Source organism: Gorilla gorilla, chromosome 23 (assembly GCF_029281585.2).
Source record: "Gorilla gorilla gorilla isolate KB3781 chromosome 23, NHGRI_mGorGor1-v2.1_pri, whole genome shotgun sequence".
NCBI lineage: Eukaryota > Metazoa > Chordata > Mammalia > Primates > Hominidae > Gorilla > Gorilla gorilla.
This window is the reverse complement of record NC_086018.1, coordinates 27,755,793-27,781,717: the sequence shown is the minus strand read 5'-3', so window position 1 is coordinate 27,781,717 and position 25,925 is coordinate 27,755,793. Positions and strand designations below refer to the sequence as shown.

Here is a 25,925-nt window from a genome sequence, read left to right as displayed (position 1 = left end):
GGAGGATCACTTGATCCCAAGAGGTGGAGGCTGCAGTGAGCCAAGATTGCACCACTGCACTCCAGCCTCGGCAACTGAGCGGGACCCTGTCTCAAAAAAAATAAATAAATGAAATAAAATCCAGGGCAGTGGGTTCCCTCACCTTGGGTCCCCAGCTACCGAGGGCCAAGCTGGCACGTGACCTCTTTCCACTTCCTCAGGAGGCTGCGCCAGGGCTTCTGCTCACCCTGAGCAACCGCAGGGACTTGCGGGTATACCATGTGAATGAACTCGACTTCAGCTTTGCTCCCAGCTTCTTGGCCTGGGGCACGTCCCCTTAGCCCTCAGAGGGGCTGATGATCCATCTGCCATGGTCAGGTGCAGGGCACCAGTCCCCAGGTGTCACTCACTAACACTGTGGCCCTCATTTTGTCATGTATAAAACAGCTACAACAGTCCCCACCTTCCAGGGCTATGACAGGGGCTCAGTAACCTCATGATGACTGCATGGCACATAAGAGCTTACTAAGTAGGCACGGTGCCTGTGGGTCCTCAGAAGGATTCCCTCCAGCCTTCATCTCATGGGCTCATTCATTCAGCGTGTCCTCGGCTCCCAGGCAGGCTCTAAAGATTCAAAGGTGGATAAAATAGGGCCCCTCTGCCTAGCGAGCTTGCGCCCAATTAGAATGGTGTGTTCTGGGCAAAGCCCCTGTCCTGCCCAGGCCTCCATGACCTGCTGGCCTCTCCCTCCCAGCTGCAGCCACCCTGGCCACTGCATCTGCTGGGCATAAGCTGTCCCCTCTGCAGACGTGCCCTTCCTGCTGTCCTCCCTGCCCCAAGCCAGGCCCCCCCAACCTCAGAACTCAAGTCAGGCAGCAAATCCTCAGGGACGTCCTCCCCGACCCCTAGAACGGGTCAGGTCGTTTGGCTACACGCTAGATGTTTACCCCGCTTACATCCATAGGGATTAGTGTGACTGTTGGACCAGAAGGAAGGACCAGCTCCAACTTGTTCTCCACTTAAATCCTCAGCCTGGCGTGGTGCCTGGCACACAGGACATGCTCAGTGAATGTTTGGCAGATGAATGTCTAAGTGATTGAGCAAAGAAACATGAGGCATCAGGGGCAGCTGTTCATCTGGGAGATGAAGCAAGAAGGACCAATAGGATCAGATCATGAGGGGCCTTGAATACCCACTGCAAGAGCATGGGCTTCCTCGTGCAGGGCCTGGGCCAGGGGTTCTCAACCCTGAGTACACTTCAGAGTCACCGAGGAGCTTTAAACAATTCTGATGCCCTCCCTTCCAATGAATTAAAAGAGAACCTGAGAGGGCTGGGGCCGGGTGTCCATGTACTTTAAAAACTGCCTGGTGATTCTGATGTGTGGCTGGGGTCAGGAACCACTAAGCGGACGTGGGCAGCCTGGAATTCTTCTCCCACCCCAAGCCACCCGGCACAGCCCCTTGTATAGGACTCAGGCTCAGTCCCGCCGCCTGCCTCAGTCATCCCAGCCTTGGGGGTCCAGGGCAATGTCCACATGCCCTCCCCTAGTACCCCCCACCTCAGGGAAAGGCAGGCAGTGGTGTCTGTAGCACCAGCTGGGTCCAATGAGTCTGACAAGCCCGGCGCTAACAGATAGACCCTCCCCACCCTGCTGGTCCCCCTGGCATGAGTTCTCTGACAACCAACTCCTTATCCCAGCAGACCACACCCCCCGCCCGCCCCTGCCTCCCACAAGCCACCAGTTGCCCTTGGCAAATCACTTCCCTTGTCTGAACCTCTGTTTTCCCCTCTGCAAAGTGGGGATGTTTGTGCTGTTCAGAGGGTTTGTGAGGAAAAAATGAAGAATTGCTACCATTTGCTGTGTACCCACCCAGTCTTGGCCGTATACCTGGAGAACATGGTGCTAAGGCCACTGCTGGCCCCAGAGGCAAACCTGGTCACTTTCCTAGTGATTCTCATGTACCACCAGGGTTGGGAACCACGGGCCTCGTCTGCAAAGCACTCTCCATTCATTATCTGATGACATTTTCACAGCAGCCCTGCCAGGGGGGAACTATCCTCCCATTTGACATATGGGGAAACTGAGACTTGGAGATTATGCAGCTTGCACGTGGTCATATGTTGTTAGGATTTGAGCTCAGGTTTCTTGGACTCTGAAGCCTGTGGTCTTTCCTTGGCCTCTAGAAAAGGTGGTGGGTGAATGTCCAGCCCAGGCCTTGCCTCTCCCCTCCCCTGGGGTGGATATAAGGGTTCCTGAGTCAGGGTACCATCCTCAGGTACCCTACTTCCTTACAGATTTTGACTGATTAATAGCTTGCCTATCAAGAAGCAAATTTAAAACCATACCTATATGATGAAAGTAAAGATAGGCTGGGCACAGTGGCTCACGCCTGTAATCCCAGCACTTTGGGAGGCCAAGTGGGGAGGATCGCTTGAGCCCAGGAGTTCGAGACCAGCCTGGGTAACATGGCAAAACCCCATCTCTACAAAAAAATTAAAAAATTAGCCAGGCATGGTGGCGGACGCCTGTATTCCCAGCTACTCGGGAGGCTGAGGGGGAAGGATCACCTGAGTGCAGAAGGTGGAGGCTGCAGGGAGCTGAGATCATGCCACTGCACTCCAGCCTGGGTGACAGAGTGAGACCTTGTCTCAAAGAAAGAAAAGAAAAATAGGAAAAACCAGAGTAAACTAGGGTTAAGATTAGGATCAGAGTGATTGCCGATGCTACAGAGTGATTGTCGGAAGTCCTGTCCGGGGCGGTGGCTGGTCTGGCCCTGAGTGCCCTACAGCTGGTGGAAGGAGGGGAGACAGAAGCCAGGGATTGCAGTCTTGCCTGTGGAGCAGTGCCTGGATCCTGGGATTGGCTGGTGGGCTTCCTGGGCACTAGGATTTACTTAAAAATTTTTAGCATTTTATTTTGAAATAATTATAGATTCACAGCAAGTTGCAAAGATAATAATGAGAAGTTCCATAGTGCCAGGATTTTTTTTATTATACCTCCAGGCTGGTCCCAGTGGCTCACACCTGTATTCCTAGCACTTTTGGAGGCCAAAATGGGAGGATCGTGTGAGCCCAGAAGTTCAAGACCAGCCTGGGCAACATAATGAGACACCAGCTCTACAAAAAGATAAAAAATATTAGCTGGGCATGGTGGTGCACAGCTGTAGTCACACCTACTTGGGAGGCTGAGACCGGGGAAGGATCACTTGAGCCCAGGAGGTAGTGGCTGCAGTGAGCCATGATTACACCACTGCACTCCAGCCTGGGTGACAGAGCGAGACCCTGTCTCTAAAACACAAAAAAACCCAAAGTCCCCAGACTCTCCAGGTGACTCCCTCATGCCAAGTTGAGAACTGCTGGCATGAAACTTGGTCCTTGTCTTTGGCCCATCCTGCGTGGGGTGGGATAGACTGAGGTCACCTGCAGCTCGGATCCATCTGCCCAGGACTCCCACCTGTGGTCATCTCCTGCTTCCACTCCTCCGTGGAACAGGAAACTCTTCTTTCTGCACAGCTGTGTCGAGATAAAGGGTCCATATGCCCCTGTGGCTTCCACTTCCTGCCTCCTTTGGTGGAGCCTGAACCGTCCGAATCCCGTCCCTCTCTCCTCTCGCAGATGCAGCTGCCATCTTGCTGGATGAGCAGAACAAGCGGCCCTGCAGGAAGTTTCTGCTGACAGGTAAAGTCCTCTGTACAGCTCAGGTCCCTGTGGGGACCTGCGATGTCCAGCCTGGCCCACTTGGACCTCTGCAGAGTGTCTTCCCCGACCCGGGCCACCATCCCAAGCCCACTTTGCAGCAGTGGCTCCAGCTGACTGGCCAGTCAGGGCCTTCCCAGGTGTGTCTCAGGACCTCCTAGAGACTGGTCCTCAGCTCTTCAGATCTAGAATGTGATTGTATCAGCTCACCTAGAACAAGCAGGCCGTGGGAGATTACAAGTAAATCCAAGAGACACTTGGGTGGAATCGACTTGTTGATTAAGTTAGCCTGGGAGCCTGGCCTCCTTCCCAGCAGGCAGAACTTCAGAGAGTAACAGGGTTGATGATCTGAGGAAGTTCAGGATCAGAATCAAGGATGCTAGGTGTAGATTTGACTGCTCAGTACTCAGCTACTAGAGATGCATATAGGTCAGAGAGATAAAGGGCCGAGCATGGTGGCTCACTCTTGTAGTCCCAGTACTTTGGGAGGCTGAGGTGGAAGGAATGCTTGAGGCCAGGAGTTTGAGACCAGCCTGGGCAACATAGCGAGACCCCATCTCTACCAAAAAAAATTTTTTTAATTAGCTGGGCATGGTAGCACACATTGGTAGTCCCAGCTACTAGGGAGGTTGAGGCAGGAGGATCACTTGAGCCCAGGAGTTCAAGGCTGCAGTGAGCTATGATTGCACCACTGCACTCCCGCCTGGGCAACAGAGTGAGGACCCTGTCTCTTTTAAAAAAAGACAGAACAAGAGGTAAAACCTCAGTAAGTGAAGGAACCAAAGACAGATACAAATAAGAGTAGGAAAAATAAGATAAAACCAAGAGAATAGTCTCCTCCATGCTTGCCCTTGAGGTCCTATGTATTCTCTAAGGGTTTGGCTCTGAGCTTCCTGGCAGCCACGGCAAAGAGGAAAACTATGATGATTCACATGGTTTGTAAGGGAGCTTAGCACTGAGGAGAGGTGCTGCAGCTGAACTAGGGAAACTGGGTGAATGTCCAAGCTCCCCTAGGATGGGCACCAAGCCTGCAGATCAGGGGCTTCCCTCCACACTTTGCCTTGATGTGAATATGTCACTGGTAGGTTATCCTGGCTTGAGACACCTCCAGCCTCCCAGTATCTCGACATACATTTTGGTCTCCTTGGTTGAGAGAGGGGAAGCCACCCCAGATTTTGGTGCCTCTTTGGCAAAGCTGCCACCGAAGCCTTTCTAAGGAGCAGTCCAATTGCTCCCGTGAGCCAGGTAGGCAGGCAGAATACTAGGCTGGGCATAGCACGTGCTGCGGCTTGGAGTGGAGAAAGGAAGCATTGCCCTTTCAGGAACCCATATGTAGTTCATGGAGGCAGGGCTGGGAGGGCTGGTGACAGAGACAGCCTGCAGAGGCTTGCGAGGCCCAGTCATGACAGACTTCAGTTGGAAGTGATCCCCAGCACGGGGGGCAGCTGGAGAAGGGTCGTGAGCATGTGGCGTGATGGGTGAGAGGTCGCTCTGGCTGCTGAATGGGCAGGGCCGGAGAGATTCCATTTTCTGTCCCGGATCAGGGTTGCTACTCTTTAGGCCCTGAAGTCCTGCCCCTAAGATTCTGGGATCCCTCATCAGGGCACCCCTCAGCCCCTGTGGGGAGCCCTTCCCGAGCAGCGAGTAACTCTGTCTTCCTGCTGCAGGCCAGTGCGACTTTGGCTCCAACTGCAGATTTTCCCACATGTCAGAGCGAGACCTGCAGGAGCTGAGCATCCAGGTGGAGGGTACGTCTCGGGATGCCCTGGGCTAAGCGAGAGTGGGGTGCTGGGGCATGTGGGCTCTGAGACCGGGGAAGCTGGCCTATGCCTCCCTATCTCCCCATCATTGGCAGCCAAGGGCCACCCAGGGTGATGGGGAGCCCTGAGCCCCCGGTTTGGGCCAGGTGTTAGGAACAGCTTCAGCATGAGTGGAGAAGGCAGGCCTGTGTCCCCTTACAGTGGAGCCTGTGTGGCTTCCTGCCCGGGAGCCCTGAAGGTGCACCTCAGCCCCACCTGGACCCTGTGGCCAGCCCAGCAGTCATTGGTGGGTACACCCCATCCCTTCCTCAATCAGGCAGCATACCCAGTCCCCACTTGGCACCAAGCAGACCCCTTACGACAGTCTAGGGATAAGGAGTTTAGGAACGCACCTTCCCTGCCCTCTGGAGTCTCACAGCCTGGTGATTCCAGGGAGGGGCAAGTTCAGCTTCCATGGAAACTGACATCTCGCCTTTGGGAAATTCACTCCTCTAGTTAGAGAACAAGGAAGTTCTGACTGAGATGGTGTTTATCAATCTTCCACAGCCTCTCATTGAACAGGTGGGGAAACTAAGGCCAACATTCAGACTGAAGGGCCTCGCGTGAGCCCCCCAGCAGGTTGGGGGCAGACTCCAGGTCTCTCAGTGCCTGCCCCCTTACGCTTCTCTGTCCAGGAGGCCTCAGGGTATCCAGTAAAGGTCTGGGACAGCTTGGCCTTTGCCCTGATCCCCCCACGGGCCTCACTCCCCTCTGACCAGTTAGACACTGCAGGCTCTGTGCCCTGCCCTGGGAGCCAGTGGCGCTGTGGCTACAGCCCCGGGACCAACACAGGGTTTCCAGGAGCATTTTTCCCCAGGGTGGAAGCAAGGCCTTGTGGGACTGGCCAGCAAGTCCTGGCAGCAGCGGCAGCTCCAGCTCTTCCCTGGCCATGGGCTCTCAGAGGACGGCTGGCCCATGGTGGGACGAGCACGGGGCAGTGGGCCTGGAACTGGAGACGATGCCGAGCGGGGACAGGAATGGGGAGAGGCCCAGGGAGGCTGGGAACAGAGTCCCAGCTGGCAGCTCAGACAGTCCCAGCTCTGCCACGTCCTCTGTAACCTTGGTACGTGGCTTAACCTCTTGGAGGCTGTGTCCTATCAAATGTGATGTCTCTAAGGATGAAGCAAGATGACACCTGTACAGCCCAGGGCCCGGCCCCGAGTGAGCTCCAGAGACCAGGGCCCGGCCCCGAGTGAGCTCCAGAGACCGAGGCCTGGCCCCAAGTGAGCTCCAGAGACTGGGGCCTGGCTCTGAGTGAGTGCTAGTCAAGTGTATGATTACTTTCCTCTGGCCCAAGACTCCATCGCAGATGACTTGGCGACTCTGACCCCATCAAACGCTCACACCCAGCTTGTATAAATTCCATTCGTTGATTGGTTTTAATTCGTTGAGCAACAGGTTTTGTTGGACAGCTTATGAGAATAAAAACCAGGGAAGCTGAGGCTCATTACCCTGCCCAGGGTCAAAGACCCGGCAGGTGACAGAGCTGAGATGTGACCCCATTTGACTGCCCTCACTGCCTCCCTGCACCCCAGATTCAGACCCCTCCTTAGGGCCAGGCTTTCTCTCTCTTTTTTTTTTTTTTTTGAGACGGAGTTTCACTCTTGCCACCCAGGTTGGAGTGCAGTGGCACAATCTTAGCTCACTGCAGCCTCCACCTCCTAAGTTTAAGCAATTCTCCTGCCTCAGTCTCCCAAGTAGCTGGGATTACAGGCACCCACCACCACACATGGCTAATTTTTTTTTTTTTTTTTTGTATTTTTAGTAGAGGCAGGGTTTCGCCATGTTGGCCAGGCTGGTCTCAAACTCCTGGACTCAGGTGATCCACCTGCCTTGGCATCCCAAAGTGCTGGGATTACAGACGTGAGCCACCACGCCTGGCCAGGGCCAGGTTCTCTACACACACTGTCCTGTTTCCAGCTCCCCAAGAGCTTGGAGGCAGCCAGGGTTGTCTCTATTTGATGAGAAAACAGAGCGAGGCCGAGAGCTGGGCCCTCATGCACAGATAGCCTGGAGAAGCGGTCCAGGTGCATCCTCCTGGAAGGTTGCTGCAACTTCCCAGGGCTTGCTCAGGGCCTACCAGTTGCTTCTGCTTTGTGAGAGGGTAGGGTTCTGGCAGGCAGGAGTGTACCCCTCACTTGCCTTTGTCTCCCTGTCCCCACAGAGGAGAGGCGAGCCAGGGAGTGGCTACTAGATGCTCCTGAGCTCCCCGAGGGCCATCTGGAGGACTGGCTGGAGAAGAGAGCCAAGCGGCTGAGCTCAGCCCCAAGTAGCAGGTACAGGTCCCCAGGGTTCCCTCCCGCTGTGCCCCCTGGGGGCAAAACCCCAGCCCGCCTTCCCCTTCCTGAGGCTCAGGAATCTCCATGAACTGCCCAGGCCCAGGGGCCGAATAAAGTTGCCTACACATAGCTCCCCAAGGAGCCCTTGGGGCCCCAGGCCCTGGCCAGAGGCTGAGGGGTGTTTGAAAGAGCCTCTCCCAAAGCTGGGCCCCTGTTGGAGTCTGTGCTGGCTGGAGGGGAGGCAGGCGGCTGAGCTGATTTGGCTGCAAGTCACAAGTCCGTTGCCAGAGGGAGGGGCCTGGGCCATGGTTACCATGCACTGCTGCCCGCTGTTGCCTCTAGGGCCTTGCAGAAGGGAAAACAGGGAGGGTGCGACTTGCCCGAGGGCACACAGCTGGGAAAATGTAGAGCCGGGATTGCACAGGGTGTGATGACAAGGTCCTGGTCCCACTGCCTTTCTAAGGAAGGGGGTCTGGAGATGGCCCCAGCCCTCGGGACGCTCACAAGTAGAAGGGGAGCTGCTGGATCGGGGTCCTTGGGGTGTGTGCTTCGTGATGTCCCTGGTCCTCCTCTTTGAGGGAAGGGCCTCGGGTGATATTCACATCAGAACGGGGCACAGGGCAGGCAGGGGCAGACAAAGGCTGCATGGCATCGCGGCCAAAACCGAAGCCTGAGCTCCTGGGCTCTTCCTCCAGCAATTGAAGGAGGGAGGGGAGGAAAAGGGGATAAAGCTGCGCCCAGGAGCCGCATGCGACTTTGAACACGTTTTCCCATCCCAACTACCTTGCTTTCCCCATCTTGCAACGGCTTCAGACCTGACTACCTCTGTGGTGTGGCTTCACGAAATGGTGGCCTGGCCTGGGCCAAGGGGACCTGGCCAGATAGTCTGGGGGGTGAGGCCTTCCCTTGGAGCTCTGCCAGGAGGTGAAGGCCAACTTCTTGCCTTCTCTGTGCTCCAGTGAAAGAGACTATGAGGGTGTTTTTTTCTTTCTTTCTTTCTTTTTTTTTTTTGTGATGGAGTCTTGCTGTATTGCCCAGGCTGGAGTGCAGTGGTGTGATCTCAGCTCACTGCAACCTCTGCCTCTGGGTTCAAACGACTCTTCTGCCTCAGCCTCCCAAGTAGCTGGGATTACAGGCACCCACCATCATACCTGGCTGATTTTTGTATTTTTGTAGAGATGGGGTTTTACCATGTTGGCCAGCCTGGTCTTGAACTCCCGACTTCAGGTGATCCGCCTGCCTCGGCCTCCCAAAGTGCAACATGTTGGGATTACAGGCGTAAGCCACCACACTCGGCTTTTTTTTTTTTTTTTTTTTTTTGAGACGGAGTCTCGCTCTACCACCCAGGCTGGAGTACAGTGGCGCAATCTTGGCTCATTGCAAACTCCACCTCTTGGGGTTCACGCCATTCTCCTGCCTCAGCCTCCTGAGTAGCTGGGACTACAGGCACCCGCCACCACGCCCGGCTAATTTTTTTGTGTGTTTTTAGTGGAGACGGGGTTTCACCATGTTAGCCAGGATGGTCTCAATCTCCTGCCCTCATGATCTGCCCGCCTCGGCCTCCCAAAGTGCTGGGATTACAGGCGTCAGCCACTGCGCCCAGCCTTTTTTTTTTTTTTTTTTTTTTTTGAGATGGAGTCTCGTTCTGTCACCCAGGCTGAAGTGCAGTGGCATGATCTCGGCTCACTGCAACCTCCACCTCCTGGGTTCAAACATTTCTTATGCTGCAGCCTCCCAAGTAGCTGGGATTACAGGCATGCACCACCATGCCCGGCTAATTTTTGTATTTTTAGTAGAGACAGAGTTTTGCCGTGCTGGCCAGGCTGGTCTCGAACTCCTGACCTCAGGTGATTCACCTGCCTCAGCCTCCCAGAGTGCTGGGATTACAGGCATGAGCCACCGCACCCAGCCAGTAAAGGTGTTTTAAAACTAACTTTGTCTTTTACCTTTATTTTAAATCCGTGTTCAGTTTTTGTCTCCCCACCTTAAAAGTATATGTGGTACAGACATGACTCAAATGTTGGAGTGTGACATTCTCTCCTCCTGGTCCTGTCTGAAGGGTCCTGTCTAAAGGGGTTCTATCCTGTCTTTGTGCATGTGAGCACCTCCTTTGGGACTGGTTGCTATCCAGGGATCCACGTCCTACGCCCCAGACTCCTTCAGCCCGTGTGCAAAAGGCTTGGGCTGGTTGGAGGCTGCCCAGAAAGCTCTGGCCCCTGCACCGCTACTTGGACAGGACCTCCTATGAGTCCCATCCTCACTCTGCCACCTGCTAACCGAGTTGCACCAGCCACTCGCCTCCCTGCTCTGGGTCCATGGTGTCCTCCGCTGGGAGCGAGTCACAGAGGCCCGGCTGTCTCTTGGGGCTGTGACAAGGTTTCATGGAGTCCCTGTGGCTGAACTGGAGTGAGCACCAGTGGGTGGGGTAGAGATGGGGTGCCCCAGAGTCCTTGCCTGGGTTCCAGACAGATGCATCCCTGTGCTGAAACAAGGCGCTATGAATTTGAGACTTGGGGGACTAGGGTACCAGATGGGGAAACTGAGGCTGAATGACTGGCTCCTAGTCACAAGTTGAAGTGGTGACCATATGAGAATTGAGTTTGGTGCTTACAGTGTTCCCAGTGTTTGGGGGCATTCAGGGAGATTGGCACCCCCATTTTGCAGCTGAGGAATCTTAACCTCTCCAGGAGGTGGGGCCATCCTGATCACATGTGCCCTGCTGCCCTTAGCCCTCACTTGAGAGAGAGCTAGGTCCCTGCTCTGTGTCCAGACCCCAGGCTGCCTCTGACACCAAGTTCAGGGCTGGCCCAAGGCTCTGTGTGGCTGTGGGTAGTGGCAGTGGCAGCAGCAGGCTGCCCTGATGGCAGTGACTGTTTTGGGAATGACTGTTCTGCAACTGGAGCCCACCTTGGCTGTAGGGGGTCTGAGCCCTGTGCTCTAGGCCATTGTCCCTCTGGCCACCCAGCCTGGCCCCTTCCAGGGGATCTGCCACCTGCCTTCCTCCTGCCTCCTGAGGGCTTGGGGCCAAAATGAATTATTCTCTAGGCAGAGCAGGCCTGTCCAGCCTTGAGAAAAAGGGGCTGTGGGAAGGGAGGTGACCGTTTATTCCTGCTTTTGCCATTGCTGCCTTGGGCGTCCATAACTGTCTCCGGGCAGGCTGGTCTCCTGAAGCCTAGCTGCCTTTCCCTCCGTCCTGGGCTTTGAGCCCCTCCCCTGCATCCACGCCCCCTACCCTGCTTAATGAGGGGGGGTGGATTCCAGCCCCAGCCCCCGCAAGGCTACCTCACTTTCTTCCTGGCCCCCTCTCCAGCCTGGAGGCAGTGCTGCAGCAACAATGTTCTTCCTCCACCCTGGCTCTCCTGGGCGCCCCAGCGGCCCCTCCCTGGTCTCCCACCTTCCCTCTGCTCCCGCAGGGGATCCTCCACACAGCAGCCCTGATGCACCCTGGCCCTGGCGCTTCCCCACATCCTCCACCTCTGGCTGCACAGCCCCATTTGCAGGGCTGGGGCTGGGGCTGGGGCTGGGGCGGGGGACCCTCCCTGATGCCTCCGCAGCCAGTCGGATCTTGCCTTCTCACCTCTTGCCTCTGGCCTGACTGTTGGTCCCACTGGACACTCGGCAGCAGCTTAGATGAGGCATCATTTGTGATTTTGGAGCACCTCGCGCATGCTATTTTCTTGCCTGAAATTGCCTCCCACCTCTCTGCCTGGCAGAGTCAGACTTGTCCTGGAAGCTCTAGCTGAGACATCACCCCTCCCAGCCCCCGCTTCTCCTGCATGGCCTGGGCAGACTTGGGGGGGCCCAGGACAGGTTTACTGCATGAATGAGCATTTAGGCTGCCGTTCGGGCGTTCCCCAGGTGTTAGTGCTGTGAGCCTTTTGTGGGGCCTGGTCTGGAAGCCTGGGGGACCCCCTCTTCCTCTCAGGGTATCTGCTTCCTCCCCCAGAGTACAAGGCATAGAGAGCTGCCCACCCCACCTCGGGGAACCGAGACCTGCGGGCTCCAACCTCCGCTGGCTGAGCTGAGCCTCCCCAGTGAGCCAGGCCAGCCCTCCTTGTAAACATGGGGAATTGGGGGTCCATGAAGCCCCAGCCTGGTGGCATAGCTCTTATCCCCCTCCGCAGACTGACCCTGAGGGATCTGTCAAGAGCAGCGGCAGCCTCATACACACAGACTAATCCCTCGGCAAGGCCAGGCCTGGCCCTGCTGCCCATTGTTGGCTCTTCAGATTGCGACTCTATCCCTCTTAATCTCTCCTTTGCACCCCTCTCTGGGCGGGTGCCGCCATCCTGGCCCATCCTCCTCCTCGACTCTGTTTCCTCTGATTAGGACCGCGGCTGGGAAAATGCGAGAGAGTGGCTCCTGTCCTCACGCACAGGACAAACAGGTCACCAGAGAAGCTACGAGCAGAGTTGTGCCAGACACGCACCTCAATGTCCCCAAGGCTTTGGCTCATGTGTCTGGGGCCCTGGCAGTGTGCCAGTGTGTGTGAGCACGCACTGGGTATGCCTGTCTACTGGCGGGACCTCAGGGCAGGCAGGGGCACGGGGCTGAGACTTGGACCCAGGAGGTCCCAAGTTCCCAGGAATCTGCCCCATTTTCTAGAGGAAGGGCCTGAGGCTCAGGGGAAGGGGCTCCCCAGGATCACACCCTCCCTGGGGATACCCACTGTCCCTGTGGCCCTGCAGGGAGCCCAGGCTTGGCTGGCAGCTAGGGCACTCCCTTCCAGCAACTGCGGAGCCTCCCCGCCTTCTCTGCGGCTGGTGGAGTTTATGAAATCTCCCCAGTGCCATAAATCATGTCAAGAGCTGCCTTCTGCATTTTCTAGCAGGCAGTGAGCCATGAAGCAGGGGATGTCCCTGTCCTCTCACACCTGGGGGTCCTGGAGGCTGCACCCAGAGCTCCCCGGAGTCCTTGACTCTGCATGGCAGGTCTGGCCCAGAGAGGGGCAGGCTGGGTGGGTGCAGCAGGGGAAACTCCCAGGGCTCCTGCCCCCGGCTCCCCACCTCCCCCTTGGAGGTCAGAGGCCTCTCCAAACCCCTCTTCGCAGGCCCAAGCCCTTCTCTCTCTGCAGAGGGCTGGCCACTGGGCCCCTGAGCCTGCCAGGAGCTGCCAGGGCCTCACCTTGCCTGAAGGCTGGATGTTGTGGTGTGGGAGTGTGCCAGAGCAGAGGGAGCTGAAGTGGGAGGGCCGTGTCTGCAGCCGATGTGGGGCTGGTATTCCAGGCCCTCAGGCCTCATCCCGAGGGTGTCACTTGGTCACGTGACTGACTCCTTGCACCTCAGTTTCGTCATCTATAAAATGGGGTTCGCCTGAGGATTCTTAAGGTTTCTCTAGGTCATGGTGTGTGGCCCAGAATAGCACCTGGTCAGTAAGATCTTTCAGCATTGCTGTTTGTTCCACAATCACTGGGTGGCCTCCTGGCACCAGGCCTGGCCCTGTGCCTTGGGGTACAAATACACCTTACCCCTATCCCCTGGTCTACATCCTCTGAGGACTCCAGTCCTATGTGGAAGACAGATGAGCTCCTGCCTGAATTTTGGCGGCGGCTGCATGGCACTCTCTGCTGTGGATGTGCATGTGTACTTTTTTTTTTTTTTTTTTGAGACGGAGTCTCGCTCTGTCGCCCGGGCTGGAGTGCAGTGGCGCGATCTCGGCCCACTGCAAGCTCCGCCTCCTTAGTCCACGTCATTCTCCTGCCTCAACCTCCCAAGTAGCTGGGACTACAGGTGCCCCCCACCACACCCGGCTAATTTCTTTTTGTACTTTTAGTAGAGACGGGGTTTCACCATGTTAGCCAGGATGGTCTCCATCTCCTGACCTCGTGATCCACCCGCCTCGGCCTCCCAAAGCGCTGGGATTACAGGCGTGAGTCACCGCGCCTGGCCAATGTGCACGTGTACTTAATCAGTCCCCCACAGCTGGACATGAAGGCTGTTTCCATTGTCTCACGGCTATTGCTGTAACTCAATGGCTGCCCACAACCCTGCTATTTCCTTGGGCTCAGTTCCCAGAGGTGAGGTTGCTGGTTCAAAGGGTCTGCATGTTTTTGAGGCTCTGCCTTCCAGAAAGGTCTTGTATAGGCAGCTGGGGTGATGGGAGTTCAAAGTGCTCAAAGGTTCAAAGTACTTCGAAGCCTGAGAAGGGCCATGTGGCCCTGGAGAAGCAGCATGCGTGGGGCCCAAGGCCAGAAGGATCTGAGTATGGGACAGGTGGAAGAATGGTGGGGGGGCCATCGCTGGGCCTTGGCAGGGTGCCCCAGGCTGGGCACGGAGGATGCCTCTCCTAGGGCAAGTACTTACATGCACCCCGAGTTCCAGGGGAGGTGGCTCGGGGTGGATGTTGAGGAGGACAGTGAGTAGCATGAGAAATGAGGCTTTAAAAAAAAAATTTAGACAATGTTTTTTTCTGATTTCAAAGGCTTGTGTGCTCGTAAAACTTTTGAGAAATATAAAGGAGTAAAAAAGTCACCCATAATGGCACCACTCAGATAGGACCACTGTTAACATTTTGCTGTGTCTTCCAGGATTTTTTTTATGCATTTATATATTTTATATATTTTTAAACAAAAATAGTATCATGCTATATACATTATTTTATAAGCTGCTTTTTCTCCCTGTCACACAGTATGTCTTTCCTCATCAGTGCATATAAATCTGCCTTACTTCTTACACAGGCCGCATGGCATTCTCTGCTGTGGACGTGCATATGTATTGAATCAGTCCCCCACAGGTGGACACGAAGGTTATTCCCATTGTCTCGCAGCGCAATGTCTGCCTGCAACCCCGCTATTTCCTTGGGCTCAGTTCCTAGAGGTGAGGTCGCTGGCTCAAACGGTCTGCCTATTTTTGAGGCTCTGCCTTCCAGAAAAGTCATGCAGGCAGCTGACCCTCCCCACAGCCAGGGTGGTGAGGCAGGTGGGCGGGGGGTGGCATAAGCCTGGGCTGTAGTGCACTCTTATTCTCCCCGCTTCTCTCTCTCTCTCTAGGGCTGAACCCATCAGAACCACCGTCTTCCAGTACCCCGTGGGCTGGCCACCAGTTCAGGAGCTGCCTCCATCCCTGCGGGCACCCCCACCTGGGGGGTGGCCTCTGCAGCCCAGAGTCCAGTGGGGCTGAGCCCCTTGCCCCCGAATGACCCCCACGTGGTCACTTTTCTCATCAGTCACAATAGGAAGCCAAGCCCCGTTCCTGCGACGCCCCATGGAGGCTCTGAGACCATCTGCCTGGCCTCACTGGGGCTCAGGACACGGCCACACCAAGTGCAGCCCTCGTCCTGGGTCTGCACCGAGCAGCTCCCCCCTCACTCTCCTCCACCTGCCCCCCTGCTTCTTAAGAAGATGGGGGAGAAAACTTCCAAATGTTTATAAAGAAAGTCTGTCACCACAGTGGTCTGGCTGTGTTTCCCTACGCTGGGTGCTCTGAGCTCTGTTCTCCAGCCCCTAGCAGAGGTCGGGCAGGGAGGGAATCAGATGAGATTTTCCCCAGGTGACCCACGCTCACTCCCTTCTCCCTTGGGACCAGCAGAAGTTCAGCACAGCCAGGCAGAGGGTGTGCCAGGGTGGCTGTGCCCGTTGCCCGGTAAGAAGTGGCTCTAGGCCCAAGGAGCCCAAGGGCTCCATCTGCCATCCCCGCCCTGGAAGAATCCACAGCCCCCATGTCTGCCCATGCTGAGCTGCTGCCCAAGTGTTTGGGATGGCACAGCTGGGGCATGGGAGCGGGGTCTCCAACCTTGAGGGCGTAGAGAAGTGGGAGGACAGGAGGGCAGGCCCTGGGCTGAGAGAGTGGCCTGGCGCAGCCTCTTGGCACTGACAGTGCGGGGCTGTGCCAGTTTCTTGGCCCAGGAGGTAGTACAGGGGCCCTCCCAAAGTTCAGCCCTGGAGGAGTCCCCTGGCCGGAGGCTGCTCAGAGCCTTCAGGCCCCAGCTCTGCCTCCTTCCTCAGCTGGACTACAGTTCTAGGCTCTAGGCTGGGGTGGTGGACAATGTGGCCTTGGTAGCTGGGCCTCTGGTGGGAGGGCCAGAAGGTGGGGGGCTGCAGGGCCACCTCAGATGCCCATCCTCCACGAGCTTCTGCCTTTCCTGAAAATCCCTGTGGAAGGAAGAACTGAGGCCAAGTCTCGGGCCCCTGAGCCTCGGGTTCCTCACCTATGAAATGGGCTGGCCCAGCAGGTACATGGAGAAAAGGGGGTCTGGGTTGGGGTCCAACGAGGGTCAGAGGAAGGGACCCAAAGAGAAGACCAGGGGCCTCCTCAGGCCATGCCAGGCAGCAGGGCCCAGGACACCCTGGCTTCCCACCCTCCCCCAGGAGGAGGCTTTCTGTCCCTGCCTGTGCCCTGTGCCCTGGGCAGACCTCAGGGACCAGGGCTGGGTTGGACGTGTGGCCCCAGATAGGCTGCTGTCTCAAGGCACAGGGTGCCCGCTCCTGCCCAAGGGACCACAGCAGCGACTGGGTCCTGGGGGTTCCTGTGCAAATCCCTCCTTAATTTCCCAGGAGCCCCTGGATGGTAGGAAGAGTGAGTGCTCCTTACAGTCCAGGGTGGGGACAGGGTGGGGCTGGGGACCATCCTCAGAGCCACCACCCGGCCCTCCACAGCCAGGCCACAGCTCCAGGTGAGGACCGTGGGTGGGTGGGGAGGGCTCGCTGGATACCCAGGCCCTGAAGTACACGCAGATGGCGGCCCAGGGAGCCGGCCAAGGGAGGGGTCTGCAGGCGGCGGTGGTGTGGGGTGGGCCACGGGCACCGCATGCGGTGGATGGGGCATCCAGGTGGCGTCTACTTCATGCCACTGCGCAGCACCTGGTTGGCCGCAATGAGCATGACACTGATGATGAAGGCGATGGCGAAGGCGCAGATGAGACTCTTGCGCACGCAAGTCTGGCGGATCTGCTGGTTGGAGCAGGCTGTGGCCGCCCGCCGGGAGCACCGGGGAGACAGAAGGGGACATCAAAGCGATGGAGTCAGGAGCCGCCTGCCCTTCGGCACATGGGCTCATCCCATGGGGTGCCCCAATGGGACAGAGGCTTAGGACAGGCAAGGAAGCCCCCAGCCCCCCTCTGCAGACTCTCCCCACCCCGTGTGTCCCCCTGGTCAAGCCACTGAGCCCACCCGTGGGGTTCCAGAGCCAGCCACTCACTCTCCACATCCACGGGACACTCCTCGGCTGTGCCCAGGTGGCTCTCCTCCTCCGTCATGATGATGTTCTCTATGTCCTTCATGGACAGGTGCTCGCAGAAGGTGTCGTAGAGCAGCCGCTTCAGCTCATCCACCGTCAACTTCTGCATGTCGCACTTGCGGAGGGGGACAACACGGTGCTCTGAGAGCCACCACAGCCCCCACCCAGCACCCCGCGGCCATACAGACCCAGTGACAGGCCTCTAGATTCTGGGGGGCTGGAAAACACTTGCTCCATTCCCCCAGAGAGTCCTTGACCAACACCGGCCTCCCCAGGGAGCCCATGGCCCTCTGAGAGGTGAAATGTCCAGTGGACACAAGCCTGAAATGGTCATCCCCCCTTTACAGTGTGGGCCCAGCCATTCACTGGCTCCAGAACAGAACTCCACAGTGTGCACAGCCCTGGGTCCCAACTAGCCAGGGGATACCTTCCAGAAGACAGTGTCAAAGTCAGTGCCATGGAACTTCTCTGGGATCCCTGAGGTGGAGAGTTTGGGTCCCAGAAGGGTCACAAACTCCTCAAAGTCCACTTGACCATCACCTGGAGGAGGCACAGGTCCAATCAATCAGTGGGTAGGGCCCAGGCCTGCAGCCCAGGGCCCAGAGGTCCTGGGATGGAGTCTTCATATACCTTGGGCCTACCGGGTGGCCTTAGGCAGGTGCCCGCCTTCTCTGAGCCTTGAGTCAGTGTCAGGGGCATCTACCAAGTGCCAGGCTCTGGGCTGACGCTGAAGCCACCCAGTGTGATGAGGCCTTACAAGGGGAGGTGGAAGTAGACAGCAGGTGGGCCGTGACCCTCCTATTTCACCCAGAACCCTCCGTTGCTCCCAGCACCCTACGGCCATCCTGGGGTGGGCCATCCTCCACCATATAGACAGGAACTGAAGCTCAGAGTGGGGCAACCTGCCAAGGCTGTCACCTGGCCTCTGGATGGAGAAGAGGAGAAGAAGGGCCTGGGTGGGATAAAGAGGGGGCTTGGCATCACTATTCCTTATGAACTTTTCCTTAATAAAATGCCAGGTGGCAAACACAACTCAAGTAGTGATTTTATCTCAGGTGGTGGGAACTGGAGTATTTATTGCATCCTTTTACTTACTTTACTGTACTTTAAAACTTCTCAACACAGAGTGAAAGGAGCCATCTCTGAGCCCTGCATGTGGCTGGGACTGTCACTACCTCTCTGGCCTCAATTCTCCAGGCTGAGAAATGGGGCCAGACCGGGCTGCAACCTGCCACGGACTTTGAGGGTGGGAGTCGGGGGAGCGAGAGACCCAATTTGGATGCAGCCTCAGCAGCTCAGGCCCCAGCCCCTGCCCCACCCCCAGGGCCCAGATGCCAGGTGGGGAAACCGAGGCGGGGGGGTGCTCACCATCCATGTCCAGCCGCTGGATGATGACCTCCAGCTCCACCTCGTTGGGCATGTAACCCAGTGAGCGCATGGCTGTGCCCAGCTCCTGCTTAGAGATGAAGCCATTGCCGTCACGGTCAAACACCTTGAAGGCCTCTCGGATCTCTGAGGAGAGAATGGAGTAGGCTGGGACTTCACCCCAGTCCCCAACAGACCCCCTTTCCAGACCCCCAGGTTCACCGACCCCGCAGCCTGAGCATGGCCTTGAGAGCCCAACCCAGAGCCTGCAGATCTGGTGAGAGCATGGCCCGAGGGTGCACAAGGGTGCCGTATTCTGGGACCTCTGGGCAGGCTGAGCAGGGCAGCAAAGCAGGGCTCAGGGCCCCCCAGCAGTGACCTCTTGGGACCTGATTGCGCCAGGCTCTCACGGCCTCTCCTGGTGTGCTCACAACGACCCCGTGTGGTGGGGACCACGTGCAGGGGAGGATGCTGGATCTCCCCGGCCCCGCAGCTGCTGACGGCTTCCCCATCCGCCCCCATTCCTTCCATCCCCCTCTCCCCCACCATCTCCATCCCGCTGCGCCTCCTCCCCCAGGCTCGGATCCTTAGATCCTTAGATCCTTAACACCGGCCAACACTTGCTAATGGCAGCCACGTGAGGCAGCTTGCTCCAGACTAATGGGCTGACAGGCGGCACAGACCTCTTTTGGTTCAGGGAAGACAGAGGGGGATGGAGCCCCCCTCCAGGTCCAGGCCAGACCAGACTGGGTGGGGGTCGCCCTCCACACTGTACGGAGCAGAAGACTGAGGCCTGATGACCTCGGTGACTCAGGTGGTGAGCAATGCACTGCGCTGGGAGCCCGGGGAACAAGCAACCCAACCTGTGACCTTGGGCCAGCCTCAGTTTTACCCACAGTGAAATGGGCAGAATGATGGTGGGGACTCCCTGGCACACAGTTGAGGGGGTCCTCACCTGTCACCTTAGCTGTACTGCTGTCTCTTCTGTTTCTCTGTTTTTAAGGGCTGCTGTCCCTTAATCATCACAGCCCCAGCAGGGCCCTAAACAGCATTTGCCTTTGGGAGTGGGGGGCGGGGCTCGATGCTCTCTCCGGCTCCCGGGGGTCTCCTTGTTTGCTTGCCAGCCACCTGGCCTTTGCCTAAGCTGTTCTCCTGGGTGGGCTTTTAGCTTTCAGCAGGCAGAATCAAGCTCCTCATGCGAGAGAGGGTGTGTATCTGTGTGTTTAAAAGTAGAGACACGCGAGGTGCTCCGTGCTGCAGACCAGAAACAGGCTGAGAGAGCCCCAGCGGCCGGCCCAGAGTCAGCGTGGGCTCAGAGCTGCTGTTGCTTGGGCTGGCCCAGGCCTTGCCTTAAGGGGTCCATGAACCCTGAAACTGCTCATAGGACCTTGCACTTTGGAGTCATTCCCTAGTCTCGGGGGGACAGGGGAGCCTAGCCCAGCCTGTTGGTCTCACCACAGACTAGGGGCCATGGCCCAGAGAGGATGGCCACATGTCCCAGGCCACACTTCGAGGTGGCTTGGGCAGAGGCCCCACCCTTATCAGGCTTATCCCACCGGTGTCCACACCCAAGGCCTGAGGGTCAGACAGGCTCACATGTGCACCGGAGTTGCCTGGGCCCCCAGACTTTCTGACTCTGGACTTCCCCTTCACTCATCCCACCAGGACCTGGGAATCTTGTCTCCTAACCAACGGCCCTGGGGCCAGGGAAGCAGCCGGGCGGGGAGGTCTGTGCCAGGGCCACAGGATTCTGCAAACCCTGGACTCTGGGAACTCCAGGCCAATTCCCACCTGGAGCTTTCCTGGGCCACCAAAGAGGTGGTGAGCTCCCCGTCACGGGGGATGTGTGAGCTGAGGCCTGACAGCCACAGAGGCTGCTGAGGGGATTCCGGTCCCTAGAGCCTCTAGGTAGAGCTGGAGGCATCTGCACACACACGCTTAGGTTTCCAGCCAGCACTGTTGGCCTCCTGGCCCGGCCACATGTTCTGCCCACCCCAGGTGTCCTGAACTCCATCCAGGCTAGGGGCCCTCTCGGTCTTGTGGGTACCAGGACTGCTCCATCTCCAGTCCTTTGAACATGCGGCCCATTTTGCCTGAAGTGCTCTTCTGCTCGCCGTGGCAAACCCTGACACAACCCCAGTTCTCAGCTTGAACGGCACCATCTCCCTGGTGCCCTCCCTGTTCCCCACTGGCCAGCTCTGGCCCTCCTCTGGGCCCCCACAGGCCCTGCTCTTGCCCCATCCTTGCATGGGCCACGCTGGATTGTGCACTACGAGGGCCATGACAGCAGGGAGGGGCTGGTCTTGTTCGTGGCTGTGTCCCTGTTGCCTGGAACGGGGCCTGCCTCTTCAAGCATAAACATTGCTGAATGAATGATGAAATGAATGAATGACTGATGTGGGGAGCCCATCCATCTGAAGCACACAGTTCTCTGGCTCTTCTGAGCGGCAGTTCACATACCGCTTGCTGTGAGGCCACTACTCAGAGCCCACGAACAATCCTGGTTAGGGGACATGTTTATTTCCACTCCCCAAGCAGCCGAGAAGCAGACAGGGAGGCTGAGGAGGCTGCTTGATCCCTTCTCCAGCCCCCAAGGATGCCATCCCCACCTGCCTGCGGGCCACCCGTGGAAGAGGGGCGTCAAACTGAAGACGAGTGGGGGCCAGACGGTGGTGTGGGGAAGGAGGACCAGAGTCAGGCACCACTCCTCCTCCTCTGTTTCCTCCTCTGCAGGGTCCCGCTTGGGAGATGTCAGGGAGGAATGGCAAAGTCCTGGACTCACAGTAGGGGATGCAGTGGGAGCCACCCCCTCCCCTGCCTGCTGTGAGCTGAGCTCCAGGTCATCCCTCCTACCCTTCGGGAGCTCCCAGAGCCCAGGGCTGCTTTGCTGGAGCCCCTGAGTCCCTTTGCTGGAGACCCCGAGAAAACGCACTGGGCCGAGGGGAGCCAGGGGAAGGCAGGTGAATATTGGGATGCACGGGCAGGTGATAAACTGGGAGGCAGCCCTGCAGGCCCAGCAGCCTTTTCTCAGGCAAGGCTTACCTTCCCAGGCCACTAGGTAAATCTACACACTGCCACCTCCCCATGCATGAGTCCCTTTAACACCCCTCCTTGGCACATCCAACACACCACAAAGTCTCACCTTGGTGCCTTTGCCTGTGCTGGGAGCCCTGCCCCAGCCGACTCCCACCCGCCCACAGAGGCCGGGTTCAGGCACCACCTTCCCGGCCAGGGAGGCAGCCTGAAGTGGCAGAGACCCAGGGTCAAGTCCCAGCTCTCCTACATCCTGGCATGGTGACCTTGGGCAGGTATTTGCTCACCTGTACAATGGGGCTGCTGGGATGATTAAGCAATAAAATCAAGCTGGTCCTGGCTCAGAGATGGATGCTATAAATCAGAATGTCCCAGACAGCAGAGCCAGAAGAAGAGGGAGGACTGAGTGAGCTTGGGACACCAGGCCGCCCTTCCTGTTGGCGGTGGCTGGGACCAGAGGCCTGGGCTTGGATTCTGGCTATCCTGCTTAGCAGCCCAGTGGCCTGGGCAAGTCATGTCCCTCTCTAAGCCTCGAGTGTCTCATCTGTGAAATGGGGAGCGACTCCGGCACCATCACTGAAGCCCGGCCTCTGTCGGGGGCTCCCTGAGTGGGGCAGGTGTCGTGATTTCCTGCCACCGTTGTGCCATCAGCACCCCACAGCTGGGTGCATTTCCCCAAAAGCCTTGCTCCCTTCCCGTCCCGTAAGGCCAAGGGTAGCCTGACGGGCACCATCTTGGCATGAGGATGCTGGCAATGGGCTGGCAGGGCTACCAGGTTTCCAGGCTGACCTGCCCCCTACCTGCCACCTCCAGCCTGACATCCCCCAATCTCCTTCTCAACCTGTGGAGTTTCATCAGGGCCCAAGTCCCCAGCAGACTCCAAGGGACATCCACACTCCATCAGAGAGCCAGAGTCCAGGGGGCAGGCACTGGCTGGAGGTCACTGAAGGGGGTAGTGTCCATCCTCCGCAGTGGCTGCTACTCTCCGTGGCACTGGCCCCGTGCCCCACCACTCTGGCCTCCCTGAGCTTTTGGCTGTGCAGAGGCGGCTCCTGGCCTTGCAGGGCAGAAAGGTAGGAAAGGGGACTCCCCAGCCTCCCCTGCCCTAAAGGCCCCCATTTGGCCACTCTCAATGAGGGCTCCACTCACAGACTGGGCAGGCCAAGTGTCAGCCCCAGAGCCCTACCCTGGGGACTGTCTGCCTGGAGGTCTGACTCCTTCCTCCTCTCTTCGGCCAGAAAGGGCTAAGACTTGCAGCCACCCCATTCCCACCCTTGGGTGCTCGAGTCAGCTGATGGTGCTGGGACCAGCCTCAGTGTTCCTGGAGGACTCTGCTGTGTGTGTATGTTGGAAAAGGTGTATGTCCCAGCCATGGTGGGCACACAGAGGGGATCTAAGAGAGCCCGTGCCTGTCCCTCACAGGGCCTTGGTGGGCCTGAGGCCAGCTCTGTGCAGCCACATTCCTACCCTGCCAACTGCCCTCCATGCCTCCCCAGGGCCACAGGTCCCCAGACACCTTTTCCAGACCTTCAAGGCCTTTTCCACCCAGCTCTCCCTGCCAGCCTGCCCTTCTGGCTCACCTCCTGCACACCCTCACGGGCCTGGGCCCTGCACGCTCCAGCCTCTTACCCCCGCAGGGCCTCCCCTCATGTTGCATCTGGGTCCCTGAGCCCCCGTGCTAGGTACTTTCACTGCATCCTCCGTCACCAGCCCCCCTTTTATAGGTGGGGAAACCAAGGCTCAGAGAGGTGAGCGATTGCCCAAGGTCACCCCATGAGCTGAAGGTGCAGAGACTCAAACCCAGCGCCGCCTGGCTGGGAAGCCCTCATTTTAACTCTGTGCTTCCCACCTCCCTGCCTGGTCCTCCTTTCCGCTCAGACTGACCGCCCCCTGGATTTCTGCGGCAGGCACGTACTGTCTGCAGCATTTCATCCCGGGCTGCCCAGCTCCCTCTTCCTGGCACATGTGGCTGCTCCGCAGATGGCGTCCTCCCAGCAGAGGGCCTGGGTCTCGCCCAGACTGCCCTGGGGCAGGAGCACTCAGGAGGCCCTGGAGAGGTGGAGAGGGCAGAGGGGGATCCATGCCAGGAATGGCCAGCCCTGGCATTCAAGGACGGCTGAAAGGGACCTGGGGCCGCCAGAGGGCTTTTAGGGCACCTGCAGCCAAGAAGGGGGCTGGTCATGGAAAACTTCTTGCCTTCATCTGTAGCTGCCCACTGGCCCAGAGATGAGCTGGGACCACCCAGGCATCTATCTACTCCATGACCCCACCTGCCCATCCCAGGGAGGGCCCTGCCCTTCAGATGCCCCCTGAGTCAGGGCCCCTCAGCTCCCCAGGGCCCAGGAGAAGGGGACAGGAGAGAAGCGGGGAGGGCACTTGTTGTGGCTGGTGACTAACGCAGCTGGGCTCCTGCCAGCACGCCATGTCGTTGGTTGGGGAGCCTGCGGCCTTGCCCCTGCACTGCCCACCCTGCGGGCCCTCGCCCCTGCAGCCAGCCTCTCAGCCTCTCCCCTTCTTCAGGGAGTGCACTCCAGGACTGGGGATCAGGAGAGGAGGGACCCAGAAAGGGCTGGAGTCGGGGTGGTGGGGTCCTGGTGGGGGTGCTGGGAGCAAGGGGAGGGAGTGAAGCGGAAGCTGCCTGGGGTCTGGGAGACATGGTGACTCCTGCTTGGATGGTCAGGAGGAAGGGATGGATGAGGGCCTCTGGAGGGAAAAATCGGCAGGAGGTTTGAGGTGGCCCAGGGCCGGAGGGGACAAAGGTGGGGAGGAGGCCTATGCTCCATCTCCTGACCTTTCGCCACCCTCCTCCATCGTACCTCTCCTTTCCCCGGGCTCTGGAGGAGGCTCTGGCCCTGGGTTTTAGGGGTGAATGGTGAGGTCATGTCGGGGGGCCCCAATCATCCATCTGTCCTGTCCGCATCAGACCCCAGACCCTGTCTCCACAGCTCTCCCCGCTTCTGAGGGTTTGCGGGGGCAGTTGGTGAGGAGCCTGGTGGCTCATGCCTATGGTGCAGTGAGCGAGGCAGAGGCTGCCTTCTCTCTCTGGATCTTCCCCCGACCCAGTCTGACTCCTCTAAGATCTGCCCTCACCCTGGGCCTGGGTTGAGGGAGGACCTCCCTCCATGGCTTCCCCTGGGCTCCCACCATCCTCCCTGACTGTGCTGGTCTTGGCTGCACCCTCCCAGGCCCTAATGAGCCTCCAGATCTCAGAGACCCCTGGATCCAAGGTACCCCGAGAGGCCCATCCTCTGGGTGAGCTCAGCCCCTTGCAACAGCAGACAAGCAGATCCCAGGAGGCTGTGACCCCCATCAGCCCAGATCCCCCACTCCACTCCATATGGGGGCTCCAGGAGGTCTGGGGGGAGGGGAAACCTGAGCACCTCCCCCAGCCCAGCAGGGAAGGAGCTGGGCAGGCCCCAGGGGTCTCACTGCTCCTCAGGACACACTGTCCCGGACCCCTGCCCCTGCCCTCTGCTCTGATCTCGCCCAGCCAGCGGCCTGCCATCCCCCTGCGAGTCTGAGAGGCAGGGGGAACGGGGAGGGGGCGGGTTTGGGTCCTGGCCTCTCTGCCTTTCCCTTCCAGGCTTGGCTATCGCGACTTAGCCGCCCAGTCCGGCCACTTGTTGTCGCCACCGCCTCCCGGGCCGCCTTCCCGGCGCGCAGGGCTGGGGGTCCCCGCAGGGCTGCAGGGAAGGGGCTACGGCCGCAGGTGGGGACGGGGGCGGCCCCGCAGCGGGCAAGAGCAGGGCAGTCGCCCTCTCCCCTTCTTCTGCTGCCCGAGCAGATTGAATTTTTAAAGCGACACGAGCGGAATGTCAATGCGAGCAGAGAGCCGCGGGCGGGCGCCGCGGAGGGGATCAGGATGCGGGTGCTCCGGCCGGGCCGGCGCTGGGGGCTCAGCGCGGACCCCCGCCCCAGTCCGCCGCGTTGCCGCACCGTCACCGCCGACTGCGCGGCCCCGTGACCCCGCTGCGGGGCCCCGCAAGTTTCCGCAGCGCTGGGGACCACGCGGGCAGGGGCTGGGCCGCTCTCCGCCTGAGCGACCCCCACCGCGGCGCCCCGGGGTGCGGACAGGTCTTGCCGCCGCGCACAGCTGCTAGCTGGGGCGCCCACCTGGCAACCGGCACCTGCGGACCGCCCCCCCGCCCCCCGCCCCCGCGCCCCTGGCCCGCGCTTCACCTGGGCGCACAGGTAGGAGGGCCGCCGGGGCGGGGGTCCCGGCGGACACTCACCCTCCAGCTCGTCCTCCGGGATGTCCACCGGGCGCTGCTCCGACAGCAGGTTGGGCACGGTGTAGATGCCCCGGTACATCAACGCCGCCGTCACCGGGTGGAACGGCATCTTGGAGGCTCCGCGCCCGCCCGCCCGCCGCAAACTTTGAGGCCGGGGCTCATGGGCCGGTGGCGGCCCCGGGGGCGGCTGGAGCGGGCGGGGCGCGCGGCTGCGGAGGGCGGCGGCGGCAGCGGCGAGGCTGGGGACGCCCCTCCGGGGGCCTAGCGCCCCCGCGCCCCGGGCCGCCGGGCCATGCCGCCCGCTCCCTCTTCGGGCTCCCAGCCGGGGCCCCGCAGGGGCAGCGGGGGCGGCGCCGCTCTGGCCTTTC

At 59.0% G+C, this 25,925-nt stretch overlaps 2 protein-coding genes across 9 annotated transcripts in view; one reads left to right on the top strand and one right to left on the bottom strand.

Moving 5' to 3' along the window:
• Positions 1 to 15,141, top strand: part of ZMAT5 (zinc finger matrin-type 5) — a 36,154-nt gene extending 21,013 nt beyond the window's left edge. For 4 of the 8 annotated variants that reach the window (XM_004063248.5, XM_055374142.2, XM_055374143.2 and 1 more), the window contains 4 exons: positions 3,596 to 3,658; positions 5,344 to 5,424; positions 7,640 to 7,751; positions 14,743 to 15,141. In XM_004063248.5, the coding sequence (XP_004063296.1) occupies positions 3,596 to 3,658; positions 5,344 to 5,424; positions 7,640 to 7,751; positions 14,743 to 14,872 (386 nt within the window). In that variant the 3' untranslated portion in view covers positions 14,873 to 15,141. Of the gene's footprint in view, positions 1 to 3,595; positions 3,659 to 5,343; positions 5,425 to 7,639; positions 7,752 to 14,430; positions 14,570 to 14,742 lie in introns of all 8 variants that reach the window. The other 4 variants (XM_063704915.1, XM_063704916.1, XM_063704914.1 and 1 more) reach the window with 2 other exon arrangements.
• Positions 15,142 to 15,228: 87 nt separating this feature from the next.
• CABP7 (calcium binding protein 7) lies at positions 15,229 to 25,677 on the bottom strand. Its single transcript, XM_031005630.3, has 5 exons — positions 25,558 to 25,677; positions 18,296 to 18,439; positions 17,355 to 17,467; positions 16,889 to 17,042; positions 15,229 to 16,655 (listed from the first exon to the last, which is right to left on the bottom strand). Exons 1-5 carry the CDS (start codon positions 25,664 to 25,666, stop codon positions 16,528 to 16,530), a joined length of 648 nt encoding a protein of 215 aa, XP_030861490.1. The 5' UTR covers positions 25,667 to 25,677; the 3' UTR covers positions 15,229 to 16,527.
• Positions 25,678 to 25,925: the final 248 nt, after the last annotated feature.